The sequence below is a fragment of the Gaeumannomyces tritici genome, assembly GCF_000145635.1.
Source record: "Gaeumannomyces tritici R3-111a-1 unplaced genomic scaffold supercont2.3, whole genome shotgun sequence".
NCBI lineage: Eukaryota > Fungi > Ascomycota > Sordariomycetes > Magnaporthales > Magnaporthaceae > Gaeumannomyces > Gaeumannomyces tritici.
In genome coordinates, this window is record NW_008804547.1 from 6,401,830 (window position 1) to 6,422,719 (window position 20,890).

At 59.3% G+C, this 20,890-nt stretch overlaps 10 protein-coding genes across 10 annotated transcripts; 5 read left to right on the top strand and 5 right to left on the bottom strand.

The window, feature by feature from the left end:
* Positions 1 to 2,237: 2,237 nt before the first annotated feature.
* GGTG_07263 (hypothetical protein) lies at positions 2,238 to 2,974 on the top strand (the record flags this gene model as incomplete). The annotated part of the gene is made up of 1 exon (XM_009225087.1): positions 2,238 to 2,974. The coding sequence occupies exon 1, from the start codon at positions 2,357 to 2,359 to the stop codon at positions 2,972 to 2,974; it is 618 nt and encodes a 205-aa protein (XP_009223351.1). The 5' UTR covers positions 2,238 to 2,356.
* Positions 2,975 to 3,193: 219 nt separating this feature from the next.
* On the top strand, positions 3,194 to 5,225 carry GGTG_07264 (hypothetical protein; the record flags this gene model as incomplete). The annotated part of the gene is made up of 3 exons (XM_009225088.1): positions 3,194 to 3,426; positions 3,499 to 3,844; positions 3,921 to 5,225. The coding sequence occupies 3 exons, from the start codon at positions 3,194 to 3,196 to the stop codon at positions 5,223 to 5,225; spliced, it is 1,884 nt and encodes a 627-aa protein (XP_009223352.1).
* Positions 5,226 to 5,248: 23 nt separating this feature from the next.
* Positions 5,249 to 6,382, bottom strand: GGTG_07265 (hypothetical protein). Its single transcript, XM_009225089.1, has one exon. It carries the CDS (start codon positions 6,096 to 6,098, stop codon positions 5,433 to 5,435), a length of 666 nt encoding a protein of 221 aa, XP_009223353.1. The 5' UTR covers positions 6,099 to 6,382; the 3' UTR covers positions 5,249 to 5,432.
* A 570-nt stretch (positions 6,383 to 6,952) lies between these two features.
* Positions 6,953 to 7,357, top strand: GGTG_07266 (hypothetical protein; the record flags this gene model as incomplete). Its single annotated transcript, XM_009225090.1, has 1 exon — positions 6,953 to 7,357. The coding sequence occupies one exon, from the start codon at positions 6,953 to 6,955 to the stop codon at positions 7,355 to 7,357; it is 405 nt and encodes a 134-aa protein (XP_009223354.1).
* Positions 7,358 to 7,973: 616 nt separating this feature from the next.
* GGTG_07267 (hypothetical protein) lies at positions 7,974 to 10,371 on the top strand. The gene has a single exon (XM_009225091.1). It carries the CDS (start codon positions 8,027 to 8,029, stop codon positions 9,983 to 9,985), a length of 1,959 nt encoding a protein of 652 aa, XP_009223355.1. The 5' UTR covers positions 7,974 to 8,026; the 3' UTR covers positions 9,986 to 10,371.
* GGTG_07268 (hypothetical protein) lies at positions 10,117 to 12,326 on the bottom strand. Its single transcript, XM_009225092.1, has 2 exons — positions 11,953 to 12,326; positions 10,117 to 11,891 (listed from the first exon to the last, which is right to left on the bottom strand). The coding sequence occupies exons 1-2, from the start codon at positions 12,119 to 12,121 to the stop codon at positions 10,462 to 10,464; spliced, it is 1,599 nt and encodes a 532-aa protein (XP_009223356.1). The 5' UTR covers positions 12,122 to 12,326; the 3' UTR covers positions 10,117 to 10,461.
* Positions 12,327 to 12,531: 205 nt separating this feature from the next.
* Positions 12,532 to 14,825, top strand: GGTG_07269 (hypothetical protein). Its single transcript, XM_009225093.1, has one exon. The coding sequence runs from the start codon at positions 12,735 to 12,737 to the stop codon at positions 14,697 to 14,699; it is 1,965 nt and encodes a 654-aa protein (XP_009223357.1). The 5' UTR covers positions 12,532 to 12,734; the 3' UTR covers positions 14,700 to 14,825.
* Positions 14,765 to 15,702, bottom strand: GGTG_07270 (hypothetical protein; the record flags this gene model as incomplete). The annotated part of the gene is made up of 2 exons (XM_009225094.1): positions 14,765 to 15,270; positions 15,333 to 15,702. 2 exons carry the CDS (start codon positions 15,700 to 15,702, stop codon positions 14,765 to 14,767), a joined length of 876 nt encoding a protein of 291 aa, XP_009223358.1.
* A 534-nt stretch (positions 15,703 to 16,236) lies between these two features.
* GGTG_07271 (sugar transporter STL1) lies at positions 16,237 to 17,995 on the bottom strand (the record flags this gene model as incomplete). The annotated part of the gene is made up of 3 exons (XM_009225095.1): positions 16,237 to 16,593; positions 16,666 to 17,840; positions 17,908 to 17,995. 3 exons carry the CDS (start codon positions 17,993 to 17,995, stop codon positions 16,237 to 16,239), a joined length of 1,620 nt encoding a protein of 539 aa, XP_009223359.1.
* A 627-nt stretch (positions 17,996 to 18,622) lies between these two features.
* On the bottom strand, positions 18,623 to 20,826 carry GGTG_07272 (hypothetical protein). The gene is made up of 2 exons (XM_009225096.1): positions 19,919 to 20,826; positions 18,623 to 19,855 (listed from the first exon to the last, which is right to left on the bottom strand). Exons 1-2 carry the CDS (start codon positions 20,541 to 20,543, stop codon positions 18,660 to 18,662), a joined length of 1,821 nt encoding a protein of 606 aa, XP_009223360.1. The 5' UTR covers positions 20,544 to 20,826; the 3' UTR covers positions 18,623 to 18,659.
* Positions 20,827 to 20,890: the final 64 nt, after the last annotated feature.

A 20,890-nucleotide genomic window follows, 5' to 3' on the forward strand; every position in this document is an offset into this window, starting at 1 on the left:
GGGACCCCGGTACCGACCTCCAAAACCCGGGCGCTGAAGAATCGCAGTCCAGGATTGATCGGCTCGACTTTCCACCCTATCACTATGCATCTTTAAGCTCATCGAGGTCCACCCAAGCTCTAATCGAAGCCCCACACTATTCCCGGGTGGGCCGCGTAGAAAAGGAGACCACAAGGGGCTCGTGCGCCGGTTCCGTGTCCACGGTCGCGAGATAGCGGTACGGTGGAGAGAGACGGTAGTTGGGCATGGCAATCAGAATGGCGGCTTGGCTGGCTGCTTACGCCTCTGGAAGCGCCTAGTTCTATCAACCGATGTCTTTCCATCGTGCCACGATTCTGTCACGACTCTCAAAGCTGCCCGTACGCTAGCGTGATATCAGCCGCAAAACCGCAGCCCTTGCCCTGGTGACTGCGACCAGGGTCCTCGATTCCACCAATTCAAGCCTCCGTGCTGGGCTATTTTAGTCATTACAGTCCAACAAAGCCTCGGTATTCGATCCTACGGTGCCTTGCATATTCCGATGCTAGCTCCCGCTGTTCGTACCACCCATCCCAACTCGATCAAGACAACTGCACTCCAGGACTGAAGGAAGTTGCCAATGTTGCTTGTTTCCGCCCATCCATCTCTTCTGCAGCAATTTCCCTTGGCATGTGCCCTGTCGTCTAGGATTCGCTTGACTTAGGTAGTGGAAACTATAGACGAGCCCAAGGTGAAGGCACTCGCGCAGGGGAACGGACTAGTGCTTTCCAGAAAATGGGTGTCACCGCGGGCGAGTGCATGAGGAACGTGGGAAAAAGCCGCACTGGAGCTTGGCGAACCGGGTCAACGACATGGCTGAGATACAACGTACCCCAACTTTGCGAAGGCGGGTAGGGCTTGGCGCTCTCCAGGCATTCACAGTGCTGCGACGCTAACCCCTCGCCTACTGCACAGGCAACGAAAAAAAAAAAGTGGTCTGTTGTTGACCGGGGTTCAGCGTTGCTTTTTGGGTAATGACTACCGACGGAACTTTGTTTCTTTGAAACGAGAGCGACAACCGTAGCCGCGCGAGGTTGCATTTGGAGCCCGATCCCGACTCGCTACCGCGCATGGATGGCCTCCGCTCCGCACCCAGCCAGCAGCGCTCGAGCCATTCTTCTCAGGCCCCGTCGAAGGAAGGACACAAAAACCGCAGCGTGCTGATTGGCAGACTTGAGTGGGCACGGCTCATCCCGTCTCACCGTCCAGACTTTTCCACTGTTCGTTGGCCAGGCGGCTCATCATACCAACGCCCCTGAATATCGGGCTGAGATAACAACGGGCGGGCAAAACCTCGCAGCAAACATCTCGATTTCGTGGAATCGACCCCTTGACCAAGTAAAGTAAAGGTCCTGCACCACCCTGCGACACACTTCCTCTTTGCCAAGCCACACATTACCCATCATTGGCCTGTCATCACCCACATCGCCAAGCCAGACGGGCAATAGAAGTACCACCTGTCAAGTCCGTCTCTGGGAAGTATACGCGAGGGCGGCAGGTGGGCGAGGGAAGGCGTCCAAAAAAAGAAACGAGCAACAAACCTGATCACCGCTCGGTGCATCCCCCCCCAGCTCGGCCAATCGGGGTCGGCGATTAGCCACCGGCGGGCGCCTGTTCAGCTTCCCCGGCCGCTGGTCTGGACATGACCAAGTCCTCTGTACTTGCGCGACTCACGGCGGGGGCGGACTAGCAGACCCATATTGCCCCCACGTGAGCTGGACGGCAATGGGCTTGGCAGAGGAGTGACCTCTGAGATGCGCATGCCAGCAAAATGGGGAAAGAAACAACGACCAGCATGTTACTGGTCTCAGTGGGCACAACGGGACGCCTCGGCGCCGTTGCGGGCGAGTCCGCCAAAGACTGGCTCGTTCCACGCCTGATCCCCACCAGCAGCTCGTGCTAGCTAGACGTCCTGCTCGCCCGTTCTGTCCTAGGCCCATCCTGACTGTAAACAGGTCATCCCCGAGTCGGTCCACTGTCATCCCGAGTCAGATATCTTCTCTTTCCAGCCTTTCAGCCCGAGGCATGACGACATGGCCGCCAGTAGCTTATCCTCTTTTACGTGTATTTGGGGTTAGCCAACGTACGTGAGGCTCGTGGGCAGAGCCCCTAGATCCTGGCCGTCTCCAGCGAGCCTGGATCGGATTCCATGTCATGGATGTCGCTCCATACTAGTTGAACTAGCAACCGCTGCGGGCCGGAGAAGCGCCGCTCGGATCCTGGGAGCACTGCTCGCCGGCCCAGCGCTGATAGCTTGCCCGCCATTCTCTCGCTGCCCGACCCCACCGTCACGTTGCACACTGCTCGCTATCTTTCCTTCCCCGTTTATGAGCTTTATATGAGAATACGCGTGGATACTAGGGGATCTTGGCATGCGCCTGTGCGCAAAGGCGGCATTTTGATACCGACCACCGTCTCTTGCCGCCGTACACCCCTCCCCTTTCCTCTCATCGGCACATCGGCCACGACCTTGACAGCCAGAGACCCTTCGACCCATCATACACTATACATGTCCTGCATGAGCACTATTGGAAAGGGGAGCGCCATCGCCGCCAGATACGTGCAGAAACCCCACAGGGCCACCGTCGTGCGCCGGCGAGATGCCTTGAACGGGAAACGTGCAGTGCTCTCGCTACCCACCACCTCCTGCGCAAAGACCTGCACGCTGTGTGATATTGGTTCCAAGCCCCTCGTCACTGCAGATCATGAGATGTGGAAATCGGGATGGGTGCATGGTTACAGTGGCGGTCGCCCTATTCCCTCACTCGACGAGCAGGATCGAACTCCCTGGCCCCCTCCAGGATATAGGCAACTGTATGCGAGGATAGGTCACCTCGTGCCGCCATCTGCCACCGCCACCACCCTTGCGTGCTGCCGGAGCTCGGACACGAAGCCCCACCGCCGTCCACCTCCTGGGAGATGGCTGGGGAGAGCTTCAGATTCGATCGGATACTGAGATATCTACATCGCAGCCGCATCCGAGATGGCATATAAACGGCCTTTCCCTCCTCCTATCCCACCCATCATCCCCTTCCTTCCTCAGCCTCCTGACCATCCTCACAGGCCCATAAGTGTTTGGACTTTAGCTAGCTCCAACGCTTTCTCCATCCCTCGGTCGTTTTCGAGTCCCCCTTTGTGGTTTTCCCACCTCACCTCCCCTCCGCTTTAGTCAAAGATGCGCACCGCATTCGGCCTCGCGGCGCTGTTCGCCTTCACGTCTGTGACGGCGCAGTCTGCCTTCCCTACCTACGAGAACAACATCCCGGAGACGGAGAAGGTTGCTCTCGCTTCCATCGCCGAAGATGACCCCAACGACTTCATGTCGATAATGAAGAAGGACGAGAGCCCGCTGTACCCTCTCATCTACAAGACGCCGCTTCCGATCCCGCCGATCAAGCAGCCCCTGAAGTAAGTCGGCCGATGAATCTCTTTTGAACGACGGTGGGGGAGGTGGTTGCTGACCAAACCTGCAACCTACAGGAAGTTCACAAACCCCGTCAGCGGAGCTGAGATCTGGTACTATGAGGTGCAAGTCAAGCAGTTCCGCCAGCAGATCTTCCCGGACCTGGGCGCGGCCACATTTAACGGCTATGATGGCATGAGCCCGGGCCCGACCATCATGGTCCCTCGCGGCACCGAGTCCATCGTCCGCTTCATCAACGTCGCCAACACTCCGAGCTCTGTCCACCTGCACGGGTCTTACTCCCGTGCCCCCTGGGATGGATGGGCCGAGGATATCACTCAGCCCGGCGAGTACAAGGACTACTACTACCCCAACCGCCAGTCAGCCCGGCTGCTGTGGTACCATGACCATGCCATGCACGTTGTATGTGGAATCCCACTCCCCACCCCGACTTCGCTTGTGAACTCCCTCGCTGACCAGTCATGACCCATTCACGCAGACGGCTGAGAACGCCTACACGGGCCTGGCAGGAGCGTACCTGATTCACGATGCCTCGGAGGACTCCCTGGGCCTCCCATCTGGATATGGCCGGTACGACGTCCCGCTTATCCTGACGTCTAAGCAGTACAACAGGGATGGCTCGCTCTTCTCGTCGGTTGGCGAGGACACGAGCCTTTGGGGTGATGTGATCCACGTCAATGGCCAGCCATGGCCGTTCCTGAACGTCGAGCCGCGCAAGTACCGCTTCCGGTTCCTGAACGCGGCCATCTCGCGGTCCTTTGCGCTCTACTTCGCTGCCGCTCTCGACACCAGCGCAAAGCTGCCCTTCCGGGTCATCGCGTCCGACGGCGGACTGCTGGAGAACCCCGTCCAGGTCTCGCAGATGTACATTGCCAACGCCGAGCGCTACGAGGTCGTCTTCGACTTTAGCCAGTTCGCCGGCCAGGCCGTGGACCTCCGCAACCTGCCCAAGGCCGGCGGCGTTGGCGTTGAGGATGATTACGACGACACCGACAAGGTCATGCGCTTCGTCGTTTCCTCGGCCGTCACGGCCCCCGACACCAGCCTCGTTCCCGCCAAGCTCCGCACCGTTCCCTTCCCCACCGCCCGCAACGGCAAGTCTATCTACCACCACTTCCGCTTCCACCGCACCAACAGCGAGTGGCGCATCAACGGCGTCGGCTTCGCCGACGTCCAGAACCGCATCCTCGGCAACGTTCCCCGTGGCACCGTTGAGATCTGGGAGCTGGAGAACTCGTCCGGCGGCTGGTCTCACCCGATCCACATCCACCTGGTTGACTTCAAGGTCCTGGGGCGCTCTGGTTCCGACCGTGGCGTTATGCCCTACGAGGCGGTCGGGCTCAAGGACGTCGTCTGGCTGGGCCGCGGGGAGACCGTCCTCGTCGAGGCGCACTACGCCCCCTGGGACGGCGTGTACATGTTCCACTGCCACAACCTGATCCACGAGGACCAGGACATGATGGCCGCCTTCAACGTGACCGCCCTGCCCAACTTTGGCTACAACGAGACCACGCACTTCATCGACCCCATGGAGAACCGCTGGAGGGCCAAGGCCTTTACCACGACCGACCTCGGCTCGCGCACCGGCCCGTTCGGCGACGCCGAGATCGAGCAGCAGGTCATGTTCCTGGCCGGCACCAACCCCTACAGCAACGCCGAGGACATCACCAAGTCCCTGGATGAGTACTGGGCTGCCAGGGGTGTCAAGGCCAAGCGCGTCGCCGTCCGCGATGCCGAGGAGCCCGCCGGTGCCATCCCGAGGTACAGGCGCGGTCGCAACTGAGGCCCCGGGGGGGAGCCGTGTAATGAGGAGATAATGTGTAGGTTTAGCTTATGGGTGCGACGAGTGTAGACACGAGATGGATGTTAGCGCGACGATGAATTTTTAATGCCCCTTTTTACTTGTATGCGCCCTGTCCGTGAGAATCCTCTGCCTCCACCTGTGATGACCATGGCCAATTGCGGGCAGCTTTTCCCTGTCCATCCAAGCTCAATTTTTGTCGTAAATGTCCTTCATCGCCCTGACGACGACATCAACATCCTTCTCACTCGCCCGCCCCTCCTCGATAAAGTGCACATAAACAGCCGGCTGCTTCCCCGCCGCCCCGTCGCCACCCAACGCCTCCTCTCCCTCCTCGGCCATCATCATGCGCACCAGCGCGTCGATCCCCATGGGCGCACCCAGATCCTGCGCGTTGGTCGCGTCGTCGACCCAGCTGTAGCCCGGGAAGCAGTCCTCGAGCGGGTGCGCGGCCAGCTCCCCCTTGAAGGCCCCCGCGCCGCGCAGCAGGACCACCATGTGCAGGCCCCTCGCGCGGCTCCAGGCTCTGACGGTGCGGAAGCTGGCCAGGACGTCCTCGATGCGCGTCTGCCCGCCCTGCTGCTGGCGGTGGTGGTAGCCCGCGACGTCGGCGACGTACAGGACCGTGGTGGCGTTGCTGTATGTGGACGTTGCGGCGGCGTCGGCGGCGGGCGCGATGTGCGCGTCGGCGGCGCCGAGGTCGGCGACGCTGAGTGGGGGGCAGACCAGGATGCGGTGGCCGTGCGGAGTGGCGGAGGCCGTGATGGAGGCGCCCGGGAGGCAGGCGGCGGCGGGGTCGAGGATGGCGGGCGTGTCGGCGTTGGTGTGGCCCAAGGCGATGACGGAGACGTCCATGGTTTCTGGTCTGACGCCTGTGAGGTGACGCTCCTGTCGCGGTCTACCTTGTCGGGAAGCTGGTACAACGGCTGTGCTTTTGGGCTACGTAGTAATGCTGTGTTTGTTTTCCGCAACCAAAGATGTCGCCGCCCACGTGGGTTGAAGCTGGTGTATTGATATTTTTAGCTGGAAGACCTGCACGACTACGGAGGGGTTTCTCCTCGTAAGCAACGGAGCTTGGGTATTTGTATCTGCTTATCCGGACTATGTTCCTTTGGCGCTTCAATGCAGACAACACATTGGTGTTGGTTGACGACGCCCTGGCACAATTGTGTGTGCCAGGATCGAGGTGGAGCCGACCCATGCAATAACACCTTTGTGTGGCGGTGTTGGCACTGGCTTCAGCAGGCACTGCCCTGAACCAACACAGCCGGATGGCACTAGTGGGTAGGCGATTCAGGAATGGGATGGGTGGGAGGAAGCTTGGCCTGTGCGTGCCACCTCATTGATACCTCGTACGATTGGACGCCAGGTTTGCTGCACACAAGAAGAACTATGCATGCTGAGATATGCTCCTCCTGCGAGTAGTAATCAGGGCGTTCCACAGCCACTGTTTGTGTCGCTGGTCGTCCTTGAGCGCTTGGGAATAGGGTCATTTGCTTATGGACGTATGTAAATGGTTTGAGATACGCCAGACATGCGACTTCCAGGAATCTATTTAGAGCGGCGTGTCGCATCTCCTATCCGTCTCAAATTTCGGCATCATCATCCCATCCAGCAACAATATCATCTCAAGCACAAGCATCGCAACCCTACAACCTCCTTCCAGCTCCCAACCAAAACCCTAACTCCAGCTCCCAATCACGCCCACCATGCGCTTCTCCCTCCACCACATCCTCCTCGCCGCCGCCGCCGCCCAGCTCCCCCTGGCCAGCGCCCAGGACGCGCAGGGCGACCACCAAGCCCTGCACGTGGCGCGCTCCGAGGCCCTCGTGCGGGCCCGCGACGCCATCGCCGAGGCCAAGGTCTACAACGACCAGATCCTCGCCCGCTCCGCCGGCGACGACGCCCTGCTCCTGGTGGCGCGCGGCAGCAAGCCCAGCAAGCCCAGCCCGCCGTCGCCCGGCCCCGTCAAGCCGGCCGACCCGCCCAAGATCCCCAAGCTGAGGAAGTGCGTGCAGTGCGGCCAGATGTGCGCGCTGGGCGAGCAGTTCCACGTCCACCAGAGGGGCTTCCGCTTCTTCTGCCAGGACCTGCCCGGCCAGCAGACCAAGTGATTAGCTGCGATGGAATATCAGGGGTTGACTTCATTGTTACTGGGGTTTGGGCCCGAGTCCCACTTTTGTCGTTTAGCGTTTGGCGTTGGCTGTCAATGTCTCCATGGTTTCATATTTTATTCTTTCTGTACTCACTTGAACACGGGATTTATGCCTCACCTATAGTATATCGTGCATCATTTGTGCTTTAGTACTGGCTAAATGCCCTAAAATGCAACCTAAAGAATCCGTCGGCCCTTCTTTGTTAAATCTCCTTTCCGGGGCATTTCTCCGGCTTCCTAACCCTCCACGTTGGTGGCACCCGATTCGACACCACAAATTTCACTTTGGCCTTATAGATGTTTTCGCAAGTCTTAATGCTTAATATTGATCCTTGAGGCTGTAGCTCCTTGTGTTTGGTGCCACTAATACATACTCGGGGCGGTTTCTTCTAAACTCGCAAGCGGTAGGTAGTCGCCCTGTATATCAAAGCCCATCCGACGCTTTCCGCGGGTTATCCAGAATCTTCCGTGGAAACCACATCGCACCTTTTGACGGCCTTAGGCGTCGATGGTGTTAAGCCGTCGTGTGCACTATTGTTGGTCCATGTATAATTATGTAAGCGGGGCGTTTGACCCAATTTCGGGCACCGCAATTTTCTGTCCAGGCACAAATTTGCGACCCAAGCACATGCATCCCGCCTCCGCTCCCTCAGCTGTCCCCTCGCCAAACCATTCTCCCCACCAACGAAGCACAAGCGTGGGGCATCGCGTCGAGGCATTCCTTACCACCATCCCTGCAGAGCAGATACCAATGAAGAAGCCAGCCGACGGCCAGCCGTCAGCGATGGCGCCTGGTGATCCCTCCTCGGCCGAAGCAAAGCTGCTTCCTCCTCCGGCTTCTGGCCCAAGCAGCATGAAATTCATAAATCCGGACGACCCTATCTGCGTCTTGCTCGTCGGTCCATCGCAGAACGGGAAGACCACTTTGATCAACCGCATCATCGACCTAGCTGCAAACCATGTCGAGCGTGGACAAGAAGGCAACAAGACTGGGAAATGCACACAGACCACGGCCGTGTACGATCTGGACGTCCAGCTTTCCCAATACGCCATATTCAACAAGGAAACGGGTTTGGAGATCCCCGATATCACCACCGATGAGATGAGTCTCATTAGAAACTGGAGAAAGGGATCCAAGGACGGCGAGCTTATGCTGCTCAATCCGCACGCGCACTACGTCAAGCTCCGATTGATTGACACTCCGGGCCTTGACGATAGCGAGGGCAAGGACTACCAGAACATGGAAAGCGTCCTCGGTGCCCTCAACAGCATGTCTCAGGCCGAGGAGCCGTGGAAACGCAAGATTAATGCCCTCGTGCTTGTTTACAACTCGAAGAACACCTTTTCGAGTTCATTCCAAGCTGCCGTCAAGAACTACCACCAGTCCATGCCAAACTTGTTCGGCACCATGGCCTTCGTCAACACGCACTTTGACGTCAACCATCTCCGCCAGGAGAGAAGCAAGTTGGTACAGCTGAAACAACTTCTCGACAAACCAGAGGAAAGCGCGCGCCGCGCTATTGCCGTTGGACGTGCCGATGCCTTTCGAAAGCTCGTTGGCCTAGGCCTGAAACCGACATATTTTTATGTCGACAACCGGCCACCCGCCGGCAAGCTCTGGTCAGAGCTGCTGTCTCGCAACACCATCATCGACCTCGTGACGTACCTGGCCGCTTCCAAGTCCAGCCCCATGCCCATCAGGCAGATGCGAGTTTCCAAGAGCCCCGACATGGAGGCAGTCGACGCAAAGCTACAGCGCTTCCTCGCAACTGCCATACGGAACTGGTCCACCGAGCAGAGCGCCATGCATGAGCGGCTGTCTGCGGCTGAGTTCTTTGAAAATAATATGTCGCAGATCCGCAAGCACTTGGAGAACTCCATCGCCCGCTGCCGCACGGAGCTAGCTCTATTGGACAACGACACACGCTTCGATCTACAGCCCTACATGACAGACGACAACCCAAACATTGGCTTCTTGTTCTTCGGCGGTGCGATCCTACAGATGAGAGTCCAAAACTCCATGGAGATCACACAGCCGGACTTCCCAGACGAGTTCTTCGTCGAGACTGTGGATGGACCAACCGGGGAATGGGGCGATTTCGAGTGGAAGGAGAACCCACGCACGTGGATCGGCAAGTACCAGGGTTTCCCTGGCAGGGCCCCGAGGCTGCTGGCGAAGTCCTGGACGTACAACAGGACCAAGTACAAGACGAGAATTAAGGATCTCAAGACGCAGATGTGGGAGCACGAGGCCTTTCTGGAGGAGAACGAGGCCAAGTGGAGGGCGCGCCGCAAGCAGCAGATCAAGGAGGATGACCCCATAGCGACCGACCGCCAGACAGAGGAGGGTGCGAAGCTCGACTTGCTGAGCAGCTGGATCGAGACTGCGAAGCATTTACAGCAGTTGTTGGATCAGAAATGCCCCCCGATCGATTCGGGCTTCAACGAGGCCGCCAGAAAGAGGTACCAGAAGACGAGCAGTCAGATTGACATTTCTGATCTTTACGAGTGTGTCAAGGCTGCCGATCTGAGCATTGATCTTCTGTCTCCATTGAAGACTGTGTTTCTGGACGATGGCAGCATATGAAGCTTTGTGCTGGGGATCTGGTGGAGAGGAGTCGCTTTTGGGGTTCCATTTCTGGTATCATGGCGTGAGAACGGATCATCACATTAGACCGCCGGAGCCTGTTTTGTCCCGACGGTCGGTTGGGTTGGGAACCACCTCTAGGCATGATTTGAACAAGGTGATATGAATTGCACGTTCTGTAGGACTTAAGTAGCACAAAAAGTTAACGGAGACATTGCATAGCAAGAACGAGTCTTCACCAAAATTTTCACAAAGCAAGGGAGCAAAGGCTAGATAAAATAAGGGAGGAAACTGCCACGAACAAGAACGGACTCGTCAGTTTCCATTCTGTAGACGGAACCTGCAATCTTAGTCCCAGGAATGTTGTCTATGTAGTGACTATCCTCATCCACCAGGTGTTGCCGGAAGTCTCGGCGTAGTCCCTCCTACAGCCTAACTCCTCCCTAAACGACAGCGAAAAGCAACGCCAGTACAACTCAGAATTTGGCCGGTGTAATCAGCGGCGCAATCACGGGATCGTACACCTTCACAAGCTCGATGATCTCCTGCGTGCCGGCCTTGCCCGAGGCGTAAAGTCTCCGTAACTCAGACCACAGGGCTATGTCCATGGACTTTTGCTCAAGGGCCTCCCTGACCCGCTCCACCTTGGCGAGCTCCTCCCCGAGCTTAACAACGTCTCCATCCAGATGGGTGCCATCGTCGGTGGTGTCTTTGACGGTAAGCTCGTGCTGCTCCAGCTCAGATTCCAGGTCTATCTGTTCGTTTCGAAGCCGCTTGATCTCTCGCGCGTGCATGATCCGGTTCGTTGTGTAGAATGTCGCCGAGCCGCCCATGCTGCTGAGAAAGCCCGACTTCAGCCTGGCCCTCCACGTCTCTGGGTGTCTCTCCTCATCCACCCACTCAGAGCCGGGCTCGGTCAGCTTGACAATGTTGCAGATCTTGCAGTGAGCGGTGAAGCTGGCCTCGCGCTTTGGAAGTTGAAATCTGAGGCAGAGAATCAGGTCCTGGATGATGGAATAGTCATCCTGGACCGACTTTGTGCCAAGCAGGACCTCGTGGTCATTATCAAGCTGGGCCAGCTCGGCCTCACACTGGTCCAGCTTCCTGCGGGAGCGTGTCGCCTCTCTCTTCGCGCGCTCGTGTGTCTTCTTTGCACTGGATGCATCGGCCATCTTCCGGCTCAGGTCCTCTCTCAGGCGGTCTTGGACAAGCCCAAGGGCCAAGACTGCCTTGCTGTCGAGCAAATCCATGTTGGGGGCCTTGAAAAGCTTGACATTGGATGTATCCAGTGGGCGTTGCTGGGACAGCAGTTTCAGGAGTTGATAGCAACTGTTAAGCGACTGGACTTCGGAGAATGGGCTGTAGGGATCAGGCTCATTATCCATGAAGAAATGAGGGTTGCGGTCGTGCCCACCAGTGGCAGCCTCGAACCCTTCGCGACGGCCACGCGCGAGATCCACACCCTCCGAGACAGCTTTGGCGACTGCATCAACAGTGAAGCGAGAGTGGACAATGATCATGCCGTTGCAGAGCATGGGCATGCAGCGCTCGAGATAGTCGTACCATGTCCTGAAGGCACGGCCGAACGGCTGCTCTATCGAACGCACGTAGATGATGGCGTTCAGATGAGAGAGAGTGGCGATGTTGCGGATGATGTCGGCCATGATGGCCATGTCGTTACCACCGGAGTCGTCAAGGCCGGGCGTGTCGAAGAATTCGAAGTGAAAAGTCCTGCCGCCCTCCTCGGCCACACTCTGAACCTTGTTGACTTCGTCCCAACCCAAATCGACTAGCTCGTTATAATCAGAGCACTTGAGAGGCTCGCCAAGCGTGTCCATGAGAGAATAGCTGTGAAGAGGTGTCGACACAGGATGAGATTTGACGATCTTGGTGCAAGACTCGTTTCCTGGATAGTGTCAGGCACGGACGAAATTTGCCAGACGAGGATGGGGGGTCGCAAATCTCACCATTGCCGATGACAACCTCGGGAGCTTTGTTTCCGCTGTAAATGCCCAGCCGGCGGGTGAGGGTGCTCTTGCCATTCGCAGTCTCACCAAGGATGAGGACATTGATGGGCTTGTCGGCGGGGAACCTGGAAGCAAGGCTAGAGCCCCGACTGGCGAGCTTCTTGACCATGTTTGCATGGATGACCGAAATAGAGAAAGAGGGACGGTAAGAATGAATGGGCAGTTGGCGCTGAGCTGAATGGGGAGGAAACGAGTGTTTCCAGCAGGCGGAAATGATGCAATGCCTGGTGGAAAGGGAAGGATGGGCAAAGTGGAGGAGTGAAAAGGAGCGAGCATTTAGAGCGGGCGGTCGAGGACCAGCTTGTGCAGCTCTAGCGGGAGCTACGCGGTTCTTGCCACTGTGTGTTTGCTTGCCTTGCTCAACCATTGGACGCCTACCCGGGCAGCTGGCCAATGAGCCTCGTTTCTGCAGCACAGGCGGGGATCGGGCAGCCAAACGCACGTGCTTGGGCAAAACAACCCCTCAGTCGTTGCCATTCGTTTGTAGCCTCAACGGCGGTGGGTGGGCCTCCTGCATCACGCATTCCTCCCACCTTGGTAGGCACACTTGCCTGACGTGGCTGAGCCTCGATTGTGTTACAAGTCGAGCCGAAAAAAACAAACGTTTAGATTCTCGTCCCGCTGACTTATCCACAACTCTCTTTTTTCCTTTTCAGTCAACGCATAGTCAGTTTTGTTTTGCCTTGCTAAGGTCCTGCATTCCTTCACCATCCTCCCCCGGGATGTCCCCTTTTCAAGAGGACAGCTGCTCGTGCGGCCAAGAACCCGTTACTATCCTCTTGCTCGGCTGCACACAGCAAGGAAAATCATCACTCATCAGGTCGTTGTACGACTACGCCGGACGTGACCAAGCTCGAGATGCCGTCCAAATAGGAGTCTTCGGGAATTCGTCTGTCACGAAGGAGTGCTTCGTCTACCCACTGACTATCAAGCTCCGCGAGCATGCTTTCAAGGACAGAAATGGCAACGTTCTATCCATCAATAGCCTTGAGGACGTTGAAGATGCGGAGGCCCTAGATGATGGATACGATACAGCTGGTAGTCATGACGGAGAAAACGACGCTGTTGGTGACATGACTCCGTCGGCCAAGCACGAGACCGTATACACTGGCGAACACCTCCATGTCCGCATCATTGACACGCCGGGCCTAGACGACAGCGACAACAGCAAGGCGGCAGGCGATGTCAGCACCGGCCTGCGCATGGAAGTGGAGGATGAGAAGCACAAGATGACCATCTTCAAGGCCGTTGTAGCCGAGGGCAAGATCAGCGCTGTGTGCGTAGTGCTCAGCACCGAAGCCAACCTGGGAGGGGCCCTTTCACAGATCCTGAGACAGTACAAGATACTACTCAGCCACATGGGCGTGGGCGATAATCTTCATTTCCTACATACCCACGTTGACGAGTTCGACATGTGGGACAAGATGAACAGCCGGCCGCATGCCGTCAGCACTGCGCTCTCCGACTTCACGGCGAGCCACCACTTTATCAATAACATCCCCTGCGGTCCCATTTCCGAGTATTTGGCTCACCGAGCCCTCGCCAGACTTGTGCACTCGCTGGCGCAGGACAACCCCCAGCATGTCCAGCAGCTCGGATACGCCAAACCCAGCGCGTTTAGGGACATGGAGGAGCACATACACGATGCTTTGCGCGTCAAACTGGAGGCCTGGCAGGAAAAGATCAAGAAGAAGCAGGAGGAGATGGACGAGCTCGAGATCAACAGGCTCGGACTCGAGGCTCGCCACCGCAAACAAATGGAGATCTGGCACCGCCTCAACGTCGAGTACGAGCGTCTCGACACTTGCGACGAGGTCGAGATACGGCACTGGAGCGGCCGGGCCGGCTGGCCGTTCCTCTTCGTCCCGGCGCGGCTGCACGTCGAGATCAGCACCAACCACCCCATCCGGAAGGTCAAGCGGGACACGCCGGGCCACGCGCACTGGGAGGGGCCTGGGGACGACCACTGGAAGAACGGCCAGCGCCATTTCTCCGACTGCCTCGCCGCCAACGGCCCCTTCAGCGACATCTGGGCCACCGTGTGGCTGTACGGTTGGCGCAAGGAGATCGAGGCTGACCGCCTCTCGACTCTCCACGCCGAGCGCGACCACGCGTGGGCAGCGCACGCGAGCACAAAGGACGATATGGACAAGACGAGCGGGGAGATTGGGCGGGCGAGGGGGGAAAAGGAGGGCCTCGAGCGAGAGCGCGACGCTGTGGCGTCCAGGATCGCCGCGCTCGCCCAGGACCTGATCCCGCTAGACGCCATCCAGACCAAGGGTCACTACCTAGCCAGCACAAGCCTGATCAGCTACGCCTACGGAAGGGGAGTGATCGAGGACATGATGGAGCTGTCCCTACTGCCGACGCATCCTGATCCATCGGCGAAAGAGGCGGCGTTGACAGACTATCGCGCAAAGCTGGCGCAGTTGAACGAAGCTGGGGAGGGGGAGGAGTCGCAAGACAAGAAGGCGGATATTGAGGCGTCGCGCAAGGCCGCCGAGGCCATGGTCAACGTCGTCCTAGCGAAGAACACGTGCAGGGCCGGCCTGTTTGCTACCCTGACCATGTCTATCGCGAAGCGCGGCCATGACAGCCCGGCGGTATGGGAGCGCGTCTTCAGTGAGCTGAAGGAGTGTTACCTAAAGGATCCAGGCAACTGGGACAGGCTCGTGGAACTTTTGTGAAGGAGTGCGTCAGGCATGTCATTGCTATAGAAATGGGTAATATGTTAGAGTGTCCCCCTGTTAGACTAGAGAAGCGATTTGGGAGGGTCCCAATGCACCCCGTCCCCAAACCCGATGACGGCGTCCTCCATCTTGAAGCCAAACTGCCACCTCCCCAGCCCAGGCCAAAAGTTCTCGGCCGGCGCGGACTCTCCGCCCTGCTGCTGGAGCTGCTCCTCGGGCTGCTTCATGTCGAACCACATGAGGCTAGTACGCGGCGAGTAGATGTCTGGCAATATGCTCACCCACTGCTGGGTGCCAGGCAGCTCTCCCTGGCTGGACGCGGCGGACTCTGGCAGCGGTGGGTAGACCATGGTCGAGTCGATGCCGAGATACTTGAGCAGGTTCCACGACAGCGGGAACGAGGGCGCATAGGCCATGGGCTTGATGGTGGCCTGGAAGAAGGGCTTGGTGCTGGCCTTGGCCTCTGCCGAATCCCCCTCTGTGTCGTGCGGGAACACCTGCACCGTCTGGGAGCCATCTGGGTTGTCGGTCCAGTTGAAGGCGGCGAGGTGCTTTGGGATATTCCAGTCTGGCTCCCATCGTCGGGTCAGCAGCCCATCATCTCCCAAGGATGAGTCGACGTCAACGCACTCTTCCGCCCGTTCCAGCACGTGTGCTTCTGCGACACGTAGATGCGCGTAATCCTGACGTTCTTTTTCGTCTCGCGCTTCCCGTCCTTGCCGTCGACGGCATACTCGAAGAAACCCGGGGCCAGGATGAGCTCGTCGTAGGGCCCCACGGGCGTCTCCCTGTACCGGATGACCTGGATCATGGACAGGCCGCCCAGGGGCTTCCCGTTCTGCGGCTGCGCAAAGGCGGACCCGGCCTCCAGGGGCGAGTAGGCGATGTGGGCCGGCAGCCCCTCGGCGGCCTGCTTCTTGGACACCCAGAAGGCGAAGGAGTAGATGGTGCCCTTGAGCTGCCACGGGGGCGGGGCGACCTTGATGGCCTCGTCGCTCATGGTGATGGCGTCCCTTTTTGGCTTTGACAGGGAATCGCGCTTGAGGTTCTCGGGCTCTAGCGTTCGACTTGGGCGGCAGAAAGACAGTGAGAGGTCCAGGTGCTCGAAGCGCCAGATTAGATCTTATTCTTCAAAGCTATCGGATTGAGGTGCGATGAAGATGAACGTCCAAGTTCCACCATCAAGCTAAAGGAGCCTTCATGGTACACGGACTTCCCCTCTCAGCCGTGCCTCGGCTCCTTGTCATGAGGCAGCTGAGCCAACCAGAGCGTTAGATAGCTGATGACTAACCCTGGCATTTCCCTAAGAACGGCAATCGCGACAGGGAGGAACGAGCAGCTTGCCGCATTTGGCAAGCGCCCAGCCTCCAAGCTTTTTTTTTTTTCTCCTTTGTTTTTATGGCATGGTCGACTCCACGATTTTCTAGACCCCACGTTTGCTATTCGATGACACCTCCTACACAGGTCCAGACTATTCCGTCTCTGTCCGTCCGTGCCCACAATCCTCTAGCCTCCTCTCGAATATCTCGATGGCCTATTTTTCAGGCGCTCCAGGTCCCTGCTGTGCCCCACCCTCGGCATGCCAGACCCCGCCGTTCTCGCTGCTTGAGCCGCACTTGACTGCTTCGGGGCGAGTCTCCTCGTCCACGACAAGCAGCTCGCCATTCTTCCCATATCGCCGCGGTTCAACCTCGGCCTGGCGCACAACGTCAAAAACTCCCCTGGCGCCCTTTACCTTGTGGAAGATGGAGTCCATCTCCTCGAGCGACCGGTACGCTGTCTCGGGGAAGAAGAAGTAGACGCAGGGCACCATGGAGGCGTTGATGACGGCAAAGATGATGTAAGTCTGGTACCCTATGGTGTTGAACGAGACGGGAGTGATCATTACGACCTAGGATATTCGTCAGCGCGTGCTCCAAGCGTCTCCTTGGGGTGGTTTACAGGGGATCTGGTGGGTGCCTACCATAAAGTTGAAGATCCAATTCGCAGAGGTCGACAGCGCGTTGGCTGGCGCCCTAATCCGAAGTGGCACAATTTCTGCTGGATACAGCCAGGTCATACCCAGCCAACCGATGGCGAAGAAGGTGTTGAAGACGAACAAGAAGACGATTCCCGTGATCTGGTACGGGAGCTCATTCCTGGATCCAACGCCAGCGAGGATGGCCATGGTCCCCGCTTGTCCCACGGCACCGAATAGCATGAGCTTCCGACGGCCAACCCGCTCCACGAGGAAGACGGCGGGCCAGGACGCGAGGAAGTACTCGGTCCCGTTCAGGGCGGCCAGTAGACGCGACATGAAGTCGGACATGCCGAGGCGCGAGTAGATGACGGCGGCGTAGTAGGTAATCAGGTTGATGCCCGAGATCTGCTGGAACATCTGGTTGACGTAGGCCAGTAGCGTGCGATGGAGGTGGCGGTCCTTGTCCATGGTGAACAAGTCCGCGAAGCTCCCCTTGGACATCTCCTCCACCGTCTCCTTAATGACCTGGTACTCCCTCTGCACGTAGTCGTCGTCGACGGGCAGGTCTGCGATGGCCGCAATCACCTCGCGCGCGTCGTCATGGCGCCCCTTGAGGATGAGCCAGCGCGGCGACTCGGGCAGGTTCCAGACGAAGGCCAGGATGAAGACGCAAAAGACGACCTGGAACGCCAGCGGGAAGCGCCAGGCGACCGAGGACGGGAAGAAGGAGAAGCCGAGGTCGACCCAGTACGAGATCATGACGCCGCACGTGATGAGGGCGCCCTCGATCATGACCAGCTTGCCCCGCTTGTGGGCGCTGCACGTCTCGGACTGCCAGGTCGGGACCGTCGACGTGTTGGCGCCGTTGCCGAGCCCCGTGATGATGCGCCCGATGACGAAGTGGTCGAGCCGGAAGGCGGTCGCCTGCAGCACCGCCCCGACGACCATGAGGGCGGTGCCAAGCGTGATCATGTGCTTGCGGCCCAGCGGGTTGCTGATCCATATGGCGATGACGGCCCCGAGGAAGCAGCCCAGGTTGTATGATGCTATGGCGATGCCCTGGTTCGTGGCCCGGCGCGAGGACTCTGCCGGGTCAAGCCCGTCTTCCTCGGGGTTGATGGAGGGGAACTGCTGCAGAAAGATGGACAGGGTGAGGATGCCACCCATCACGCCCTGGTCTGCCATCAGTGAGGACGGGTCAGAGAGACGGACGGCCAATGCTCCAGCGTGTTTGGCATCACTCACCATATCCGAAGAGCAGGAAATCGCAGCCGGCAATAGTGCTAATGGCCCAGTTGAGGCTCTTGCCTCGCAGGCCGAAGTACTTCCCCATTGTCGTCAGGGATGTTTTACGACAGTGGAAAATTTCAAGATGCAAAACAAACGTATGCCGACTTGGGAGGGCATAGAAAAGTGTACAGCGCCGAGTGATCTCACCACCAACGCCACCGGGACCAGACCGTACCCTCCCTCACGGGCAATACCAGATCTATAAAGCCACGACGGCGGGAAACCCGACACCGCGCGAACGCTCACTTGGCCGGATTCCCGCCGATTCTCGGATCGGCGGCACAGCTCCTCTCCACCAGCACATCTTCCTCCAAGGCTCGGCCGCGTCCCGTGCTACCCATGGGGTGCGTTGGTTGGGGAAGTTGGGGAATGTGGGGAGCGCCCGCGCGCCGTCGATCTCCGCAGACGTCAACCCCCGCCGGCTGGCATTGGACACCCCCACGGCAGTGGCTTGCAAGTGTCGCTCGCGGCCCGGAAAACTTGGCTCTGCCAACGTCTCCCGAGTCAGGGGAGAGCCCTCCGTCTTGGCCGGCGATGAGAAGCGGATGAGAGCCGCCTTGGTATTTGGGCATCGCGCGCAGGACCTGATCTGTCCATCAGCGTCACAGCACGGGTCGCGAAACAGCACCAGAGGTAATCAGGGGGACTGCATATCTTTCATAAAACTGCATTATTGTGCACTAACGTTCAAAAAGCCTTGTCCAGCCTCACGCAAGCGCATCAACGAACCTCGCAAAATCCAGCGTCCCCATCCCCGTGGCCGGGTCCCACCCCTCCAGAGCGTCCCACCCAAACTCGACGTAGTCCGGCGCACTGCAGCTGCCGCTGGTGCCGCTCTTGACGTCGTTGAAGGCGCCCCTCAGCTGCTCCGAGTAGAGCAGCGGGTTGAGGAAGCCCAGCGGCGGCTTGCCCGCCCGCATGCGCTTGTCGTTGGCCAGGGCCACCATGGCGGCGATGACGGGCGTGCTGGCGCTGGTGCCCTTCTGCGTCCACTCGCGGCCCACCGGCGGCGGCCTCTCCATGAGGAAGCGCGAGCCGACCGCCGACACGTCCGGGTACGCGCGGCCGCCGGCCTCGTACCAGCCGGCGTGCGAGCCGTTGATGCGCGCCAGGTAGCCGGCGACGGCGGCGTCCTGCCAGGACGGGCGGGCAAAGTACTCGCTGAAGCCGCCCGAGCTGAACCAGGCCGGCTCGGTGGGGAGGTAGGTGCCCGTGGCCCCGACGGCCGTCACGTAGGGGCAGCCGACGGGGAAGGTGGGGATGAACTTGCGGCGGCCGCTGCCGTCGTTGGCCAGGCAGGCGCTCGACCGGATGCCCGCGGCGCCGCCGTCGCCCGTCGCCACCAGCACCGAGACGCCGCGCGCCGCCACCTGCGCGAACAGGTCGCACACGCGGCGCGCGTACGCCTCGGGTATGTCCTGCTCGTCGTCCGTGTACGAGACGGAGACGACCTGCGGCACCGCCGGGCGCGCGATCAGGTGCGTCAGGAGGTCGGCCCACGGCTCCTGGGCGCTCTGCGATTCGGGCAGCAGGGTGCGGTTGGGCCCGCTCTGGTCGGGGCCGCGGCCCGCGGTCGAGAAAAAGGTGACGTTCATGGGCTGGAGGAAGGGCATGCTGTACTGCACATCCAGCAGCGCCTCGACGCCCGGGCCGTTGGGGCGGGTCGGGACGCCGTTGATGCGCTCCATGGTGAAGTTGTACACGGGGCTAAAGCCCGTCTCGTTCCGCCTGGGGCTGTAGTCGCCCATGAAGGAGGTGAGATGCGGCTGGTCGGGGTACTCCTCGAGGAAGCCGGCGATGCCAAACTCTACTGGGGACTGGTTGTCTGGGACCTTGTAGTTGATGTTGTAGAGGTCGACAAGGCAGTCAGGGGTGATGTAGCCGACGGAACAGCTTTTGGGGACTGCAGACTAAAAGTTAGCGCAATGGGCGCGAGGAAGATGGCCAGATGCGAAGATCAACTTACGGGTATCCTGGCGCTTTCGCAAATCGGCCGACTCAACCTCGACAGCCTGCGGCTTCTTGGGGCTGCTGATGAACTGCGTGACAGGGTACACGAAATCCACCACCTCGGCGAGCGCCCGCGGTAGGCTGTACTCTTCGGCGCGTACTACCCGCTTGTTGCTCTCCTTTTCCTTGTACGTGGACAGCTTGCAGCCGAGCAGGCGGTTTGCGGCGGCGACGGTGGTGTCGAAGCTAACCCTCGCGTCCGCGTCTTCGTACCTGGAGCCGGCGATGCCAGCCCCCTCCAGCCAGGCCGTGACGGCCGACACGGCGTCGGCGCCCGGGTCGACAAAGGCGGCGACCTGGTCCCGCGACAGGTGCATGCCGTACTCGGCGTGGGCGGGGTCGCTGACGGCGTCGAGGCGCGCTCGCAGCTCCTTCATGCCCGGCTGTCTCAGCGCGACCGAGAGATGCACCCGGGCCGAGTCGGGCGCCGGCGCGAGGTACTCCCACCTGGCTAGCGCGGCCGCGGTTGCCTTCTCGTGCACGAAGAGGTTGGGCTGCTGCTGGGCGGCAGCAGGGAGGACGGCAGCCACTGCGGCTCCGAGGAGACCGCCGAGGGCAACTGTGGTAGAAAGGAGCCACATCTTGGTTTCAACGCTTGGCGAGTACGGCAGTGCTCGTTGGCAGTAGCTCTCTCTGGCTGGCGGCTGGAGTTGTCTGTCAGCGCCCTTTTGAGAGCCAGACAAGAGAGATTACCCCCTTCCTGCGAGCGGTAAAGCCGGCAGCCCCTCGCCTCCATCCGCCTTGATGCAAATCGTATCCGACACATCCCTCGTGTTGCCCCTTGGCCGCAGTGGGCCCAAGAACACCTTCCTAGGTAGGCCCGATCTGACGATCGCCTCGTGTTGCCGACTGGCGAAAAGGAAGAGTTGGGGAAATTCCCCTAAAAATGCCCCATAAAGTTGCGTAAAGCGATCACGACGGTGGGTAA

Coding starts and splice junctions, on each gene's coding strand:
- GGTG_07265 (XM_009225089.1), bottom strand. CDS start 6,098: ATGGACGTCTCCGTCATCGCCTTGGGCCACACCAACGCCGACACGCCC.
- GGTG_07267 (XM_009225091.1), top strand. CDS start 8,027: ATGCATCCCGCCTCCGCTCCCTCAGCTGTCCCCTCGCCAAACCATTCT.
- GGTG_07268 (XM_009225092.1), bottom strand. CDS start 12,121: ATGGTCAAGAAGCTCGCCAGTCGGGGCTCTAGCCTTGCTTCCAGGTTC. Junction 11,892..11,952: donor CGAGGTTGTCATCGGCAATG/GTGAGATTTGCG, acceptor GACACTATCCAG/GAAACGAGTCTTGCACCAAG.
- GGTG_07269 (XM_009225093.1), top strand. CDS start 12,735: ATGTCCCCTTTTCAAGAGGACAGCTGCTCGTGCGGCCAAGAACCCGTT.
- GGTG_07272 (XM_009225096.1), bottom strand. CDS start 20,543: ATGTGGCTCCTTTCTACCACAGTTGCCCTCGGCGGTCTCCTCGGAGCC. Junction 19,856..19,918: donor GCGAAAGCGCCAGGATACCC/GTAAGTTGATCT, acceptor TTTAGTCTGCAG/TCCCCAAAAGCTGTTCCGTC.